Consider the following 18,962-nt stretch of genomic DNA (forward strand, 5'->3'; position numbering starts at 1 on the left):
GTCACCTCTGCTGCTGAGGATAAATTCATCTGAGTCACCAGCCTCAGAAATCACAAGTTAACCTCAGATTAGAGCCCAGATAGATGCCACACAGAGTTCCAGTAGCAGACACATCTCTACATCAACTGTTCAGAGTGTGTGAATCAGGCCTTTATGGTCAAATAGCTGCTAAGAAACCACGACTAAGGAAAAGCAACAAGCAGAAGAGATTTGTATGGGCCAAGAAACACAAGGAATGGACATTAGACCAGTGGAAATCTGTGCTGTGGTCTTTCAAGCATGACCCCTCGTGTGGGGCGTGGTGGAAGCTAACACGCTCTCCAACTTGGCTTTATGGTGAAAAGTAGGCAAACTAAAAACGTGAGTCATGCTAGCGCCCGGTGACCAAGCTGTTAGCTTGCTTGAATAGACTGTTAAGCTAGCACTCACGTTAGCAGTCAGGAGAGATGGGGCTTCTAAGAAGTTAGAAGAGGAATTTGAATGACACTGCGTCACATCCTTTTATAGGGAGGAGGGCGGGACCTCCCTGATGACATAGAGGCTTCTGAGGACAATCCCGCGAGAGCATTCCCCATAGTGAGACACCAAAGCAAATGTTTGAAAGAGACCATGACATTCCTATGATGAATGTATGCAAACTTCTGACCACAACTGTAGGTACAAATCTACTTTGTGTGTCTCAGGCATGTCTCATACTGCACACTCAGTATTACCAGCACAACAACACTAAATCTGACACTCTGACTGCACACTGTGTCTCAAAATTTCAGAGTGCAGCAGTTATGGACTTTGACAGATCACCTCAGCATTTATAGGTAATTTTAGAAACTTTTCCCATGCACAGGTGGAACCCAGTACTAAGCTGTTCCCTGCAGTCTTTGCAAAGGCCACAAGTCCTAATGTCTTCCAGTTTGAACTGGGTCGTATTAAGGTGAGCACACACACACACACACACACACACACACACACACACACACACACACACACACACACACACACACACACACACACACACACACACACATCAAAAACAAAAAGGGAAGAACTGAGAGAATGACTCTTGGTAAAATAATTAATAAAAGAGACTGATCACTGAAAACAACTTCATTTATATGCAAATGGTCAATGGTAACACCATAAGTGAAGACCAAGTCAAAAGGGGTGTTCTGCTGTGTGAGTGGGCCCTGAAACATGTTAAATGAAGTTAAACAAGTCCATTATTGTCAGCAGCTTCTTAGTAGATATATATATAGAGAGAGAGAGATGTATATAGATAGATATATATAGATATGTATGTATTTGGTCATTATCCAACTTTTTCTCTGTGTCCTGTCAGAATGTGATGCCTCTATCAGCTGGTCTGTTTAAGAGTGAGAAGAAGAACCCAGTTTCCCAATGTCCTCCACGGCTGCACGTACAGTTTCTTACTCCTGTTTTATGGAGTCGTGTTTCCAACCACTTCCTTAAGGTAACAGTGTCTTACTATAGTTCTGCATTACTATTACAGACCCGGGACACAAACCTGCCACCTGCAAACTCATGCAGAGTGTGTACACTATCCGCCCTTCATAAGCATCTCATATAATAAAGCACTACTTTTAAATTAAATCTCATGCCACTGGCATGACTGATTATTTCCCCTTAAATTGTGCCACATTTGTAAGGAAAACACATGTGTGGTTTGCGCTGCAGAGTTTAGTATGTGGATTTTACCCATGAAAAACTTGTCAAATCTTCTCTGGTAAAAAGAGCTTAATAGTCTAAGGCAGCTTTTCAAGTAATGGCCCATTTTATAGTCCATTTCTATGTCATCTGTCATAGAGACTCAAATGGCATTAAATATAATATCATGTGGAAAAAAAACATTTGCCCCGTTGCTGATTTCTTATTTATTTCCCTTCTTTTTTTTTTTAACATATTTAATATATGGTTAAGCTCCAACACATTTTAATATTAGACAAACATAACCCAGGTAAATCCAAAATATTTGCAGTAATAACTGGTTGTGCCATCCTTGGCCATAAATCTGTCAAAGCACTATGAAGGAATTTTAGCAAAGTGTTCATTTGTATATATTTTTTTTCATTTAGACTTGGAATTGATGGTGTGCTTGGGATCATTGTCCTGCTGACGACATACAGATCTATTTCGAATTAACTGATGATCCCGTTATGTCTTTGCACGGCTTTCACGAGTGCATGCACGAGGTCAAAAATTGGCTCGCAGGTAATTCTCTTATTCTAAATGACAGGAAAACTGAAATTATCGTGTTTGACAATAGTATCCCCCATGGCCAACTCCGTGATGGCCAACACCCCGATCCAGCAGCTGAATCATCTTTAGGAGACAGTCCTGGCACTTATTGGATTTTTTGGGTGCCCTGAAGCCTTCTTCAGAACAATTGAACCTCTTTCCTTGAAGTTCTTGATGATCTGATAATCCGATGATCCAGTTGATTTAGGTGCGATCTTAGTAGCAACAACATACTTGCCTGTGAAGGCCTTTACATGCAACACATTGATGGCTGCCTATGTTTCAAGCATCACCCTTCTTTGTAACGCATCCAGTCTGCTATTCTAATTCATCACCAATATTTGTGTCATTCTCAAAACTTTTGGCCACGACTGTATATACCAAAATATTCTAAAATCAAAACTGAGGCCATTTTTCTGATAGGTAAAGCTTGGCCGAACAACGTGTATGTCAGGAATGCAAAGGCAGGACGATGGATATGGTGTTAAACTGAGGGTTCCCCTTCAGTGATGGAAAGGAGCGGAGGTTCATATCCCAGTGAAACCTCAAACAGTGACACTGGCTGGCTGAGGAGGTCATCAATTTATGGGCATATTCCACCCATGACAGCTGAGAGCTCCAGTGGGACTGTTAAGAAGAAACCATACAACATAGAGCTGCCTCCAGCTCCTGGTTGGCCCTCTCTGCCTGCCCGTTGGTCTGGGAAAGACTCACTTGGGCCGCCAGAACAGAGCAAAAACTCCTTTCAAACCCATGATGTGAACTGTGGACCCCAATCGGACACAATGTCTTGAGCTATGCCAAGGCAGAACAATGAACAGTCAACAGCTTTGCTGTCTCCAAGGGGATGGGAAACCTGGGCAGAGCAATGAAATGTGCAGCTTTAGAAAAACAATCCACAATGGTCCATATGGTGGCATTACCTGAGGATGGTGGTAGTCCACTTATGAAATCCAGGGCGATGTGCGACCAGGGTCTCCTGGGAATAGGCAGGGACCTGAGAAACCCAACTGGTGGAGAGTTGGAGGCCTTATAATGCACACAGGTATAACGAGCAGAAACAAAATCCTGGACATCTCGAGCTAGTGACGGTCACCAGAACAAGCGTTACATCAGTGTTATTGTGCGGTTCTTATCCACAGTTAAACTTAGCAGAGTGGGCCCACTGAATCCCTTTGCTGCGCACTGCGGTGGTTATGTATAGTCAGTTAGGAGGGCCCGTTCCAGGGTCGGGTTTTTCCCACTCTGCGTTTCTCATTAGACCTTCAGTCTCCCATGTGAGGGCCCCTATGATGCAGGCTGCAGGCAGGATGGTCGGATTGAACCGAGTGAAGAACAGGGCCCACCTGGCTTGGCAATAGTTGAGGCGCTTCACCGTTTGCAGGTACTTGAGGTTTTTGCGGCCTTTACAGATGATCAGTGGCTGCTCCGTCCCTTTTAGCCAGCACCTCCATTCCTCCAAGTCGAGCTTTATTGCCAGCAATTCTCGATCTCCCTCGTCATAGTTCCGCTCAGCCTGAACGAGAGAAATATGCACATGGGTGAAGCTTACCCCCAGAGTGCTGGGATAACACCGCTCCAACTCCCAGATCCGACGTGTCCACTTCTACTATGAATGGCTGAGAGAGGTCTGGTTGCAGCAAGATGGGCATGGAGGCAAACTTATTGTTGAGTTCGGAGAATGGTTGCTGCGCCACAGGAGCCCACTGGAAAGGAACTTTGGGAGAGGTTAAACATGCGAAGGGCAGAGCAATGCCACTGAAATCATTGCTGTAGAAATTTACAAAGCCCAGAAACCTCTGCAGCTGCTTATGGGTCTGGGGCTCCGGCCATTCTACCACTGCCTTAATTTTAGCTGGATCCACCTGCAGCTGGCCCTGGTAAATGGCCTGTATTTGTATAGCGCTTTACTAGACCCTAAGGACCCCAAAGCGCTTTACACATCCAGTCATCCACCCATTCACACACTGGTGATGGCAGGTACATTGTAGCCACAGCCACCCTGGGGCTCACTGACAGAGGCGAGGCTGCCGGACACTGGCGCCAGCCGGACCCTCTGACCACCACCAGTAGGCAACGGGTGAAGCGTCTTGCCCAAGGACACAACGACCGAGACTGTCGGAGCTGGGGCTTGAACCGGCAACCTTCCGATTACAAGGCAAACTCCCAACTCTTGAGTCACGATCGCCCCATCCCTGTTCCACAATGAACCCCCCAAAAAGCGACAGACTGAACTTGGAACTCACATTTTAGAAATATAACAGGGAGGTATTGAAAGCTGTTTTCCACTCATCCCCTTCCTTGATCCTTACTAAATGATAGGCATTCCTTAAATCCAATTTTGTGAAAATGGTGGCTTCTTGTAACAGTTCAAAAGCAGAAGATAACAATGGCAGGGGATACTTGTTCTTTATCGTTATTTTGTTTGGAGGGACTTGGCCTTTTTCTCCACAATGAAGAACCCCGCCCTGAGTGGGGACTTGGAAGGGCGGATTATTCCAGCTGCCAGAGAATCACTGATTTAGTGTTCCATGGCCTCCCATTTCGGCTTAGAAAGACTGTACAGGTGACTGGTGGGGAGTGGTGCCCTCAAGAGCAGATCAATTCCACAGTCATATGGTCTCTGCGGAGGAAGTGAGAGAGCCAAGTCCTTGCTAAATACTTCAGCTAGGTCATGGTAAACTGCAGGAGGCACCGTAGGGGTCAGGTGCAATATGTGCTGGGCTGATGGGATGGGGTGGGTATCCAATATCCCTTTCGCCTGCATCAACTCCCACCTCCAACAGAGTTAGACAGCATTCCGAGGGAGACTGGGGACACTGAGTCCAAATGGTCCACGTTCAGGACCAAAACTGCTGAAGCTGCTGCACTGAGTTGTGGCCGCAAGGTGGTTGGTGCCTGTCATGCACCAACCACCGAACCACATGTCGAACCAGATGGTCAACCCCAGAGGGGAAGGGAACCATCAGCCATGGAAGGAGTCCTATTGAGCTTGGTTAGCCTGAAGGACTTCGGAAGCAGCCGGTGGGTACCAACAGGCCAAGCAGAACGGGGCAGTGGCTGAAGCAAATACTTGAGTTTGGGTGTTTCCTCTAAGGAAGACGTGTCAGTGGGATTAAGGAAATCTGCGAAGCATTCCTTCCAACACCCGACAATGTCCTCAGTCGAAGTCAGCAGCACATTTGACCATGTCCCTTGGGGAGTCCTGTGGGAGGTGCTTAGGCTGCTGCCCTGTGACCTGGTCCCAATTAAGAGGAAGAAAATAGATGGAGGGATGGATTTTTATTGTGGGATTTAAATAAATTCATTTCCACCACCTGGCTGGGGCCTTTCTGTGTGGAGTTTGCACATTCTTCCTGAGTTTGTGTGGGTTCTCTCTGGGTACTCCAGCTTCCTTCCACAGACATGCAGTTAGTCGGGCTAGGTTAATTGGCCAGTCTAAATTGCCCGATAGGTAACGGTTTTCTGTCTCTATCTATGGTAGCTGGGATAAGCCGTTCATGGATGGATGGATAAATATCTTTTCATATAGAGTTTTCTGTAGTACTGAAAAATAATCTCAAATGTAGCGTATGTTGTGTATGACTTTTGTCCAGGTCTCAGTATCCAGAGCAAATGATCGACATGGCTGGCTGGTGCAGTGTAACAAACCTCTGCAGTTCATGTCTCTGCACATACCTGAGGAGAACAGGTACAGTCCACACAGCTAAACACACACACCTTTTCATCCTTCCTCCCTCACATTTCTCATGCAGTGTGTACCTTTCTGTTGCTCAGGTCGTTGGATATCCTGGAACTGTCAGAGCAGAAGGACTTATTAAAATTTCACTACCATACCCTCAGACTGTACTCTGCCATCTGTGCTCTGGGAAACAACCGAGTAGCTCATGCCCTCTGCTCCCACGTGGATGAGGCACAGCTCCTTTACGCTATAGAGAATAAATATATGCCAGGTAACAGACACACTGCTTATAAAGCATATTCTCATTCTCAATTTTCTATATAGTAAACCTACTTTATAGAAACTCTTGAATTTTTTTCTGAATCTATGTCTATTTCTCAGCGTTAGCCTTATAAAATACTGTTCCAATTGTCTGAGTAAAACCACAACCCTTAATCGGACAGCTGGTTAAGAATATGAATAGTGTAATTTTTTTTCATTTCATTTAATTTTTTGACCTTGGCACCTTAGATAGTCCATAAAACAATAAACATAAGAAGAATTAATATGTGCAATAGTACTGAACATGATAAAGAAGCATGTAAACGTTACAGGGCAGACGTCAAACTTGTTCTGTCTGTCCTCACAGGTCTTCTTCGTGCTGGCTACTATGACCTCCTCATCGACATCCACCTGAGCAGCTATGCTACAGCTCGCCTCATGATGAACAATGAGTACATTGTTCCCATGACCAATGACACAAAGAGCATCACTCTGTTCCCAAATGAAAAGAAGAAACATGGCCTGCCAGGCATTGGACTCAGCACCTCTTTGAGACCCAGAATGCACTTCACATCCCCAAATTTTGTTTCCAGGCCCGGACCATCGTGCTTTAACAACGGCAACAGTGGATCAGGAGATTGTTTCCAGTACAGCCCTGAATTCCCCTTAGATATACTGAAAGTTAAAACCATTGAGATGTTGACAGAGGCAGTACGGGAGGGAAGCATGCACGTACGGGACCCAGTAGGAGGAAGCACAGAGTTTCTATTTGTTCCACTCATCAAGCTGTTATATACTATGCTCATCATGGGCGTTTTCCAAAACGGAGATCTGAAGAATATCCTCCGACTGATTGAACCTTCTGTGTTCTGTGAACGACGCAATAAGCAGGATGCACTTTGCATGGAGTTGGAGGTGCTAAAGAAGGGTGAAGCCGAAGGAGGAGGAAAGGAGGGAGTGCTGAATGTCCCCAAAGAAGGACTGTTAGAGATGAAGCTGCCAGAGCCTGTAAAACTCCAGGTGACACTAAGTAGAAACTCCCAGTTTGGAAATGCATTTCTTATATAGAAATTCACTGTTGTTTACCATTTTTGTTTGCTAAGGTAAAGGTCATATTCTGTTTATATTTCAGTTGGGATTATTATAGTTATTCCAACTAGTAACTAGGACCCTCCATGTGCATGCAAGGAAATCTCGAGACCGAGGAAGACCCAAAGCGTAGAACTGAACAGGCATCAGTGACAACTGATACAACTTTCATTAACTCACATATTACCTGACCTAAGTGATTTTACAGACTGTGTAGAGGTCATGCCGAAATAGGAATCCCTACATGAAGTAGTGTGTGTAAAAGGACATTAGCTATAAGCTGATGTGATCAGCACTGAGGTCAGCTTCTCTGGCTGTGATAACAAAGCTGTAGAAAGCAACAAAGTAAAAAAAACATAGCTTATGACAAATCTTGAGACATTTTATCATAGACATCCAGGTGCCAAGATGGTGTGAGCAGTATACTGAAATTAAATCAGAATATTCAACAATCCAATGTAAGCACATGGTTCTGGTTTCTTGGAAAAACACAACACAAGTGCAAAGACAGAAGAAGAATTTCAGTTGTGCAAAAGTCTCAATCAGACATGGGAGCAAAGGTAAATATATGTTGTGCAGTTCTTTTTCTAACTTCGCTCGGTGTTTCACTATGGGAATCGCCTCGGCGTGACCAACTACGGAAGCTCCAATGACACCACGTCTGTCTATGACAGACCTGTCGAGCCGTGCTCAGGGCTCCGCCCCCTCGTACTAACACGGCCGACCAGCTCCTCCTAACTCATTCTCGCTTTCTTCCCGTGAGAAACTACTTTGAGCTCCCTCAGCGCATCCAGGCTAACTTGATTAGCTGCTTAACAGTTCTAAGGCGTCCCGTGTAGGAGTACGTCGCCGAACGCAGTTTTTCCGGTTCCAGTTTGGATCGTGCTGAGTAAGTCCTTCGAAAGAAGTGTACTTAGAGTTGCACTGTGGAACAGCAACCGCGTCAGGCGAGCTGTCCCAGCGGTTCCTGGTTTTAGTTAGCGAGGTAGCCGACGTTGTGTGACTCGGGCTAACGCGTTACGGCGAGCTGTTCGTTCAGTGTCCGGCTAGCATTAACTTGTTAGCAGGCCACGAACCACATTAGCGTCTCACTAGCATTAGCTTGTTGGTCGACCTAGGGTTCGGTTAGCATTAAGTTGCTAACGATATTGGCTAGCGGAGTGCAGCTAACGTGTCACGACGAGCTGACTCCCGCCGTGACTAGATCGGCTTTAACACCCGCTGCTAGTCCTAGCTACTTACGGGCTAACGTGTCGAGACGAGCCTGGTGTAGCCTAGTCTCACCCCTTTCCGCTTACCATGTCTACGGCTCCTACTCCCACCAAAAGGTCGGAGCCGAAGGCTAAAGAGGCTGCATCCCGCCCGTGCCCCGCATCATGCGGTGCCACCATCTCGGGCAGGGACCCTCATCCAATGTGCATCGTCTGTATGGGTGCCAAGCATGCTCAGGCTTCACTGGCGGACCCTCAGGGATGCCCACACTGTGCTTTGATGCCAGAGAAAGTCCTGGAAAGGAGGCTGAGAGTAGCAGTAACGAACAGTCAGGACCCCTGCCTGTCGGCTGCTACTGCTACGAGCGATATCCGTCATCCGCGAGCCTCCACAAGCTGGGCGGACATGATGGAAGAAGAGTCCCCGCTCATGCCCCCATCGTTCGAGGACCTCCTCGATCAAAACGTGGGCGAGCCGGGTGGCGAGGACGCGGAGGGCGATGCCGACTCCGACCTCCTCGACCTGGAGGACATGGATGAGGAACAGGAGGATGACTCTACCTTTCCTCCCCAGCAGTCCAGGCCACCGAGTGGGGCTGAAGTTGCACCCCTGGTGGACAGCAATTTGTACGAGGTCTGCAAACGGGCTGCTGCCAAGCTAGGCATCCCATGGCCAGCCGCCCAGGATGCCGAAGGGGCAGAACGCGACCTGTATGACGGCAAGAGGCTCCCACCAGCCTTGCCGCCATCAAAGCAGCTTCTGCCAGCAGTCCCAGCCTGCATGAAAGAAATGAGTCGCTATTGGTCAAGCCCTTTTAAAAGCAAGCTTCCGACCAAGGGCTGCTCTAAGCTTGAGATCCAGGGGATGGGTGAACTGGGGCTGACTGAACCCCCAGCAGTGGAGCCTTCAGTGGCGTATCACCTTCACCCTAACCGCAGGACAGTCTCAGCTTCTTCTAGCATTTCTTTGCCCAACAAGATAGATCGCCTCACGGCATCTATTTATCAAAGGACGTACAAATATGCTGCACAGTCAGTATGCTCGCTTAATGCAGTCACACTGCTATCAGCATATCAGGCAGAAATTCTGGAAGACATGGGCCGTCAGCTTGACTCGGGTTCCCCGAACCCAGCCCTCTGGGATGAAATCTGCGTGGTTAATGATCTCATTCTTCGCTCCTCCAGGGGAGCAGTCCAAGGGTGTGGTCGCGTTATGGGCCTTGCAGTCTCGGGTGAGAGAGCCTTGTGGCTAAACCTGTCAGGCCTGGGTGATGCTCAGAAGGCTGAGGTCATGGATGCAGCCTATGACCCCACCAAGGGTCTCTTTGGCCCAGCCCTGGAGAGAATGAGAGAAACAAGCACCCGCAGAAAGCAGGAGGGTGAAGCATTCAATCTCTGCTTACCCAGAAAACCTAACTCTCAGCCCCAGCAGGTGCCAAGAGCTGGCTTTGCAGCAACAGCAGCAGCTGTGAGAGGGAGACAGAGTGGGGTCAGAATGCAGAGAGGAGCAGGAGGCCAGCAGGGTGCCCACCAGGCCAAGGTAGAGAACCGAAGACCTTGGGGCAAGCATTCCTTTGCAGCAGTTGCTGCAAAGAACAAGCCGTCACACCCCGGAGAGGGAAAAAAGAAGCGGTCAGCCTAGCACACCTGCAGCATTCTGTGTCACCCCTCTTTTCTTCCCCAAAGAGAAGGAAGGTGTTAGAAGGGGTAACCAAATCACTCCAAAGTTCAGGGTCTCCGGAAGTTTCCAGTTCACCAGGAGCACTCTCTCAGTCTCCTCCTCCAGTTCAGGGAGGACAGACTTGTGGACAAATGGCGCAGTGTCACCAAACACTTCTAAGCACTCTGTCTGTGTCACCAAGCACTGCCCAGAGTCACCAGACACTTCACTGTGGTTTGGGGGTAACAAAAGAAATAAAACGTGCATTTCTGCAGCCAGGCAGTTTGCCAAGGGCATGTCCCCCCAGTTTCAAAATAAAAGCAAAAGAAAATCACTGCAATTTTTCTTTGTTCCCAGCGGGGGGAGCTCACGCTCTTCCCGAGGGGGAGAGCCCCAACTCCTTCCGGGAGACAGGGGTGACGTCACGCTACCGCTTCTTCAGAGGCCCACTCGCAGCGCGGCCGGAGCGGTGGCGCGCATGCGCAGTTCATCCCTGGGTCTTGTCAACCATTTCCCATGGTTACAGACTACAGTTTGCGGCAAAACCACCGAGATTCGGCGGAGTGCTAGCTTCTGTGGCCAGTCGCGATTCAGCGAATGTGCTGGAGGAGGAAATATCCTCCCTGTTACACAAACAGGCGATCGGAGCGGTTCCGAGCGAAGAAGCTCAGCAGGGCTTTTACTCCCGCTATTTCCTCATCCCGAAAAAGGACGGAACGTCGCTCCGTCCTATTCTGGATCTGCGTGTGTTAAACAAGCATTTGAGAAAGTACACGTTCAGAATGCTCACACACAAGACGCTTTGTCGCTCAATTCACACAGGCGATTGGTTTGTTACAATCGACCTATCAGACGCATATTTTCACATCGCCATTTATCCTCCACACAGGAAATATCTCAGGTTCGCTTATCAGAGCGTAGCGTATGAGTTTCAAACTATCCCATTCGGGCTATCCTTAGCTCCAAGGGTGTTTAGCAAATGTGTGGAGGCAGCGCTGTCTCCGTTAAGGAACAGCGGCATCAGAATATTTTCTTACATAGACGATTATCTAATATGCTCACGATCGCGAGAGCAGGCGATCAAAGACTCCGAGGTGGTGGTGAATCACCTCACGGAGCTTGGGTTCACTATCAACCTGGAAAAGAGCCACTTGGAACCCGCACAGTCTACAGAGTATCTGGGACTCAGAATAGACTCCATCTCTTATCGTATCGCACTTTCAGAGCGGAGGATCGCATCCTTCACTCACTGTCTTTCCCGTTTTCAGCTGGGGAAAGTCGTGCGGTTCCGACTCTGTCTCCGCCTCCTCGGCCTCATGGCCTCGGTGATATCGGTGGTACACTTGGGGCTGCTTATGATGAGAGATTTTCAGCGGTGGGTCGCTTCTCTGCAGCTGTGCCCTCGCCGACATCTCAGTCGTGGTGTAAAAATAACGCAGCCGTGTATCGCGGCTCTCCGGCCCTGGAGGAGCCCGACAGCTCTCGCGGCGGCGGTACCGCTCGGGGCAGTATCATCCAGGGTGACGCTGACCACAGATGCATCCCTGTCAGGTTGGGGTGCAACTATGATGGGCAGAGCAGTGAATGGCGTTTGGTCGCAGAGACTCACTCTGAATCACATAAATGTGCTGGAGCTCCGCGCGGTGCTCCTAGCCTTACGGCATTTTCTGCCGTATCTCCGGGGTCAACATGTTTTAGTGAAAACAGACAACTCCACTGTAGTTGCTTATATCAACCGCCAGGGCGGCACCCGTTCCCGGCAGCTACACAGGTTAGCCAGGGAAATAATTATGTGGAGCAGCACTCGGCTCCTCTCCCTTCGGGCAACTCACGTGCCAGGAATTCTGAACAGGGGGGCGGACCTCCTGTCCAGAGGAAATCCACTGTTCGGAGAATGGAGGCTTCACCCACAGGTGGTGGAGCAGATTTGGCAGAGATACGGCCGGGCTGCCGTAGATCTCTTCGCCTCGCGAGAAAACACACAGTGCCCCCTGTTTTTCTCCCTGTCAGACGCACACGCGCCACTGGGCATGGATGCGCTGGCCCATCCTTGGCCAAAAACTCTGCTGTATGCTTTCCCTCCCCTCAGCCTGATCTCCCCAACACTGATCAGAGTGAGGGATCAGGGGCTGTCTCTGATTTTAATAGCTCCACGGTGGCCATCCAAACACTGGATAGCAGAAATCATCCAGCTTCTGGTGGACGAGCCATGGGCACTCCCCATCCGCAGGGACCTTCTGTCTCAGGCGCGGGGGGAGATATACCATCCCCATCCAGACCAGGTTGCTCTCTGGGCCTGGCCCGTGAAAGGTGGAATTTGAAGGCAGCAGGCATGCCTCCGAAGGTTATTGAAACCATTCAGAATGCCAGAGCCTCCTCCACCCGTTCCATTTACAGCAGTAAATGGCGTGTTTTTGAAGAGTGGTGCCATGAAAAGCAGATTATCCCTTTTCAGTGTTCAGTGGTGGAGCTGTTGTGTTTTCTTCAAGACTTGCTGGACAAAAGGAAAGCTTTTTCCACTATAAAGGTCTATTTAGCAGCTATTTCAGCCTGCCACGTGGGGTTTGGTGATAAACCTGCTGGGCAGCACCCCCTTGTAGGTCGCTTCATGAGAGGGGCGCGTCGAACGCTCCCAGTTTCTAGACCACTGGTCCCTTTATGGGATCTGTCAGTCGTTTTAGACGCCCTCTCCCACCACCCCTTTGAGCCTATTGGGGCAGTGGGGTTGAAGTTTCTCTCTCTTAAAACCACTCTGCTGTTGGCTCTAACCACAGCCAAGCGAGTTAGTGAATTACAGGCTCTGTCTATTCACCCCTCTTGTCTACAGTTGGCCCCGGGACTCACTAAAGCACACCTGAGGTTGAACCCAGCCTTTGTCCCTAAAGTGTTGGAAACATCATACAGCCCTACAGTAGAGCTCCTAGCTTTTCACCCCCCTCCATTCTCTTCCGAGAGGGAGCAGAGGCTGAACACTTTGTGCCCTGTCCGGGCCTTGGGGACTTATGTTGACAGAACAGCTGGATTCAGGAAGTCGGATCAGCTGTTTGTTTCCTGGGCCTCCCCTCACAAGGGCAGGCCCGTATCACGCCAGAGACTAGCTCATTAGATTGTAGAGGCCTTAGCTCTGGCTTATAGCTGTAAGGGCTTGCAGGCCCCCCCGGGACTCCGAGCACACTCCACTAGGGGTGTGGCCACATCCTGGGCGTTGTTCAGAGGTGTATCAGTCCAGGATATTTGTGCGGCAGCAAGCTGGGCTACGCCGCACACGTTTGTCCGGTTTTATCGGCTGGATGTTGCACAGTCATCCCTGGCTCAGACGGTGCTGGATTCTGGTGCCTCAGGTTCGACCTGAGATCCTGGAGTAGCACTGGAGAGTAGCTTCGGGAGCTGGCGCAATCCGGGAGTGGGCCATATCTCCCATAGTGAAACACCGAGCGAAGTTAGAAAAAGAACGTTGGGTTACTTAACGTAATCCCTGGTTCTTTGATAACAGAGTGAGGTGTTTCACCAACACTTCCCTCCTTGCTTAGGCACGGAAAGAAATCTGCTTGGAATGAGTTAGGAGGAGCTGGTCGGCCGTGTTAGTACGAGGGGGCGGAGCCCTGAGCACGGCTCGACAGGTCTGTCATAGACAGACGTGGTGTCATTGGAGCTTCCGTAGTTGGTCACGCCGAGGCGATTCCCATAGTGAAACACCTCACTCTGTTATCAAAGAACCAGGGATTACGTTAAGTAACCCAACGTTATGCATCATCGAAGTACCGGAGAAATTATAATAACTTAATACATCACATACCATAAAGGCCCTTTCACATAGAATTTTTAAATAATACGGTCGTCTTTTCCAAGTCCCTGTTAGTAAATGATTTAATAATTGATCAACAGATTGATTTACTCCACTGTTACCTTCTTCTGTGTCCAGAGCAGCAACCTGAATGCTACTCCCACAGAGGTCGATTATCTTGTTAATATTTTTACATCTTCACTTAATACAACTGGATACTGTTGCTCCTCTGAAAGAGAAAACCTTAAATCAGAAGTACTTCATGGCCTGGTGTAGCTCACAAATATGCACCTTAAAGCAGATGACACGTAAGCTAGAGAGGAAATGGTGTCTCAGTAATTGAGAAGATCATCATTTAGCCTGGAGAAATTGTTTGCTCCTTCATATTCAATCCCTCCATAAAGCTGGAATATCTTATTATTCATCACTGATTGAAGAACATAAGAACAACCCTAGGTTTGTATTCAGCACTTTAGCCAGGCTGACAAAAAGTCACAGCTCTGTTGGGCCTTTAATGTTGACTAGTAATGACGTGATGAACTTCTTCACAAATGAAATTTGAACCATTAGAGAAAAAATAAGCATCTCAAATGGACCATTATGTACAGCTACTTTCAGTGCCATTAATATTTACAGATTGATCTTTCTGACTTAATTACTTCCTCCAAACCATCTGTTATCTCAAAACTCCTTGAAAGAGTAGTTGTAAAACAGCTAACAGATCATCTGCAGAGGTTTATTTGAAGAGTTTCAGTCAGGTTTCAGAGCTCATCACAGCACAGAAACAGCTTTAGTGAAGGTTACTAATGATCTTCTTGTGGCCTCTGACAGTGGACTCATCTCTGTGCTTGTCCAATAGCATTCAGTGCTACCGATCATAACATTTTATTACAGCGATTAGAGCATGCTGCAGGTATTCAAACCACTGCACTGTTGTCGTGATCTGTGAGTGCAGATCGTGTCTTGAAGACACACGTGAATGTGGGACCAATCTTAACAAGTGATCTGTATTTTCTTAACAGATCACGTCTCTGTCAGACTGCAGGCTTACTTGGGGTTTCTAGCGTATTTAAAATCTGAATGGAAGGAAGAGGCTTCAGCTATTTGGTCCCTCTTCCGGTTCCCTGTTTGGATTTATATAGATAGAGAGACACTCTCTATATTTTTAAAATTAGGCTTAAAACTTTCCCTTTTGGTAAAGCTTATAGTTAGGGGTGGACCGGTTAACGCTAAACCACCACTTAGTTATGCTGCAAGAGCACTTATCCATGAGTTATCTTAGCTACTTTGGGCTACACTCTAGTTCTCGTGGGATGAGACATGGAGTACTTCTTAAAAAGTTCACCACTTCATCACAAGGCTGACATAAAGAGACAGAAAGCTATTTACTCTCATATTGACAGCCTAATTTAGATTGCCAGTTATCTTTAGAAGCAGATGGTAGAATGAACGAACTCCACAGAAAGTTCCCAATCAAAGAAAAAGCTGAATCCAGAACCAGAATCATGCAGTAAGACCCAGATCTTATGGCAAATTCTGAATGTTCTTGTTCCTACAGAGGCAGCTACACCAATTTCTGGTAAAATTCCTATCATACTTACCATAAAAAACAGAAATGAGACATTCTTTGTATCGGGCTTTAAACAAGCTTTTTAATGATGTAATGACACCAATTCATTTGTGCAGGATTTCTGCATTGACGTCATCTGTCAGTTTTGTAGGGTCATGCATGGTCTTGACTTAGGTTGAGGGTTGAAATCCTACAATGATAGATAGGGAACAGTATGATTTGGCATTTTTCACAGAATGAGAACTTTCCCCTAATATCGAAATCGCTTTAGAAAGAGATTTCCTAATGGCCACTATGTGCATTTTTTAAAATTTCTTCTTTAAACCATGTCATTTTGTTTGTGTGTGTGTGTGTGTGTGTAGATGTGTCATGTGCTGCAGTACCTGTGTGACTGCCAGGTGCGCCATCGTATTGAGGCAGTGGTGGCCTTCTCTGATGACTTTGTGGCTTGTCTCCAAGAAAACCAACGATTTCGTTACAATGAGGTGATGCTGGCACTCAACATGTCTGCAGCCCTTACTGCCAAGAAGACCAAAGAGTTCAGATCTCCCCCACAGGAACAGGTGGGAACACCACAGAACAACATAAAGCATAAATATAACTGTAACCATTTTCTGTAATTCAAATGGTTGCCGAGCAGAGGACTCTTGCTCAGTGAAGAGCAGTAAATAATGCGACTTACATACACATTTTATTTTAATTTGGCTTTGTATAGAAACACAGTTTTTGCAAACTGTCAGCTAATCAGCCAAGGTTGAGGGTGAACCCATAGTGAAACCTGGCCCCACCCTATCATGTGATATACTGAGGTCAGAAGGCAGTGAGTGGGCGTTAAGGCCTCTGGGAAGGGATCTCAACACTGACAGCTGGTGTCATAAGCCCCGTCTCTGTTCAAAGATGGCCGTTCACAGTGGACATAGATGCTTCTTTCAGTCCTCTTTAAAACCATCTGTCTTCTCTGTCCAGCATGTGAACATTGGCATCCTCGAAAGAGTGACCTTTGACCTTTAGATGCAGATGAACAGCCAAGTCTTGTTGTGCCATGTGGTTGCTTGGTCTCTCGAATGTAGAGGTCTGGGCGTTCCTCGCTACACTGCACAGCATGCACTACGTTGTTAAGTTTGTGTTTAGGAGTTTTGTCTTTGGGATGAACCAGTTGTTGTCTGAGTGTGTGGCCGGGTCTGAAGTATACTCTTGGCTCTTTTAAAGGGATAGTATTAGCTATTGGTACAGATATGTTGACGACACCTGGTTCAAAATCAAAATCCAAAAAGTAGAATCCTTCATTGCTCACATCAACTCAGTGATTAAAAACATAAATTTCACCAGGGAAGACACAAAGGACGACTGTTTGCCTTTCCTGGACTGCGCCGTGCACATTAAGGAGAATGGAAACCTCAACATCGAAGTTTACCGGAAGCCCACACACACGGACCAGTACCTCCTCTTTGACTCCCATCACCCTCTGGAACACAAACCTGGAGTAATCAGGACCCTACACCACCGGGCAGAACATGTTCCCTCTAAGCCTGAAGGAAAAAAGAAGGAACACACACATGTAAAGGAAGCTCTTAAAACATGTGGTTATCATAATTGGGCGTTCATAAAGTCAGCAAAGATGCACAGAAAAAGAAGATCAGACACCAGCGAGAGAGGACAAGAAAGACAAACAGAAGAACTTTGCACTCCTTATTTAGCAGGTTTGTAAGAGAAACAGGAGAATTTTCTCCAAAAGTGACATCCCACTTTACTTCAGACCCAGCCACACACAGACAAAAGCTGATTTGACCCAAGTACAAAACAAACACAGACTAAGCAACATAGTGTATGCTGTGCTGTGCAGTGAGGACAGGTGACACCTCTACATCGGAGAAACCAAACAGCCACTCCAAAAATGCATGGCATAGCATAGAAGGGCCACCTCAACAGGACAAGACTTGGCTGTACATCTACACCTAAAAGATAAAGGTCAATCTTTCATGCATGCCAGCATTCACAGCTTGATCCAAGAAAACAGATGGTTTATAGGAGCAAAAGAGGACGTCTAGGTCAACTGTGCTTACGACACCAACTGTCAGCGATCCCCCAGCAACCCCTCCCAGGTACCTCAGGCCCCCAGGCCCCACTTACATCTTGTGTCAAGTGACTTCATTAGGTCATATGATAAGGTAAGGCAAGGTCTCACAATGGTTTCAGCCAAAGCCTCTGGTGATAGTGATCCACAACTTTTTTCCACATGTGATGATTCACATGTTGGAGTGAAACCACTGGGAGGCGTTGCCCCACGCCACTGTCCCACTGGGTTTAAATATTACCATTTTAAAAACCTGGGACTCTCTTGGTTTTAGAACTGAAGAAGCCTCTTGTACGAGAGGTGAAATGTTTTCAAAAGTTTTATAGTCCAGTCATCTTCTTTTAAGGCTCTTAAGAGTACCATCACTTGGATCACTGAGAAGCTAAACAGACATGTTGTAGAGCCACTTTTACCAGCAATAACCTAAAAGGACCATTTTCTCTTGCATCGTTGTGGAAGAATTTTGGTCCACTGATCTTTACAGTGTTTCTTCTGCTCATTGAGGTCTCCAGGCTTTCATTTGTGCAAAGTGCAGAAAGGTCCTGCCAAAAGCACAACATGTATGATTTCAGTAAAGCTTTCAGCTTTCACGGCATCTTGTAACTTGTAACTAAACATGTGTATGTACTTTGGATTTCTATATTGAAAATCTAATGGTCGCTTTAAAGGTTCTCTTACCAATCTGCAGATCAACATGCTGTTAAACTTTAAGGATGAGAAGCAGGAGTGTCCCTGTCCTGAATACATCCGAGAACAGCTGCTAGACTTCCATGAAGATCTGATGAGGCACTGTGGTCAGTTTCACAATACACTGCTGCATTAACTACAGTTGCCAGAATAAGATCAATAGCCATAATATCATTTAATAAATATAACAGTAATGTGTGTATAGTCAGTATTCATTAATTGTAGACATACCATACATGCATTGATCTGCCCATTTTGCTAGGTATAGAGTTGGACGAGGAGAGAGGCATAAACTGTGACAGTGACTTCACCATACGAGGTCGACTCATGTCACTGGTGGAGAAAGTGGCTTATCTAAAGAAGAAGATGGCCAACCTGCCAAAGGAAAAAAAAGACAGGAAACCCAGTAAGGCCATTCTTAAATGAGCTGCTAGTAATTCTCAATGAATAGGAAAATGTACAAGCCTACACTGTTCCAAAAATAGTAATGTCAAAGTATCTTACTGTACATTTTACAGTTGCAGTCTTTCTAAAATATCATTAAATTTACATAAGTAGACTGTGATTTTACATGTCAAAGGTAAAATAACATAACATCACTGTAAATATAATAAAACACAATTTACTTGTTTTGTAAATATATTTTTTTGTGCATATTCAGATTGTAAAAATACATTCAGAAATGTATCAT

The 18,962-nt window shown here is 46.7% G+C and overlaps 2 protein-coding genes and 2 pseudogenes across 7 annotated transcripts in view; all 4 read left to right on the forward strand.

Moving 5' to 3' along the window:
• The window catches only part of LOC147309048 (ryanodine receptor 2-like), a 319,734-nt gene that overhangs the window by 150,219 nt on the left and 150,553 nt on the right, over positions 1–18,962 (forward strand). For 5 of the 6 annotated variants that reach the window (XM_086273380.1, XM_086273384.1, XM_086273382.1 and 2 more), the window contains exons 35-42: positions 845–931; positions 1,337–1,468; positions 5,850–5,944; positions 6,031–6,206; positions 6,564–7,216; positions 15,873–16,073; positions 18,273–18,378; positions 18,534–18,677. In XM_086273380.1, coding sequence (XP_086129506.1) covers positions 845–931; positions 1,337–1,468; positions 5,850–5,944; positions 6,031–6,206; positions 6,564–7,216; positions 15,873–16,073; positions 18,273–18,378; positions 18,534–18,677 — 1,594 coding nt within the window. The remainder of the gene's footprint in view (positions 1–844; positions 932–1,336; positions 1,469–5,849; positions 5,945–6,030; positions 6,207–6,563; positions 7,217–15,872; positions 16,074–18,272; positions 18,379–18,533; positions 18,678–18,962) is intronic. The other variant, XM_086273383.1, reaches the window with a different exon arrangement.
• Positions 8,585–10,138, forward strand: LOC147309050 (uncharacterized). Its single transcript, XM_086271508.1, has one exon. It carries the CDS (start codon positions 8,585–8,587, stop codon positions 10,136–10,138), a length of 1,554 nt encoding a protein of 517 aa, XP_086127634.1.
• On the forward strand, positions 11,196–13,586 carry LOC147309051 (uncharacterized; annotated as a pseudogene).
• Positions 16,613–17,864, forward strand: LOC147309052 (uncharacterized; annotated as a pseudogene).

This window comes from Aulonocara sp. 'chitande type north' Nkhata Bay, linkage group LG18, assembly GCF_057382095.1.
Source record: "Aulonocara sp. 'chitande type north' Nkhata Bay isolate Kocher_YH1m ecotype deep benthic linkage group LG18, A_spYH_male_GT1.1, whole genome shotgun sequence".
Taxonomy (NCBI): Eukaryota; Metazoa; Chordata; class Actinopteri; order Cichliformes; family Cichlidae; genus Aulonocara; species Aulonocara sp. 'chitande type north' Nkhata Bay.

Bases quoted from the DNA above. Each gene is read 5' to 3' on its own strand.
- LOC147309050 (XM_086271508.1), top strand. From the start codon at position 8,585: ATGTCTACGGCTCCTACTCCCACCAAAAGGTCGGAGCCGAAGGCTAAA.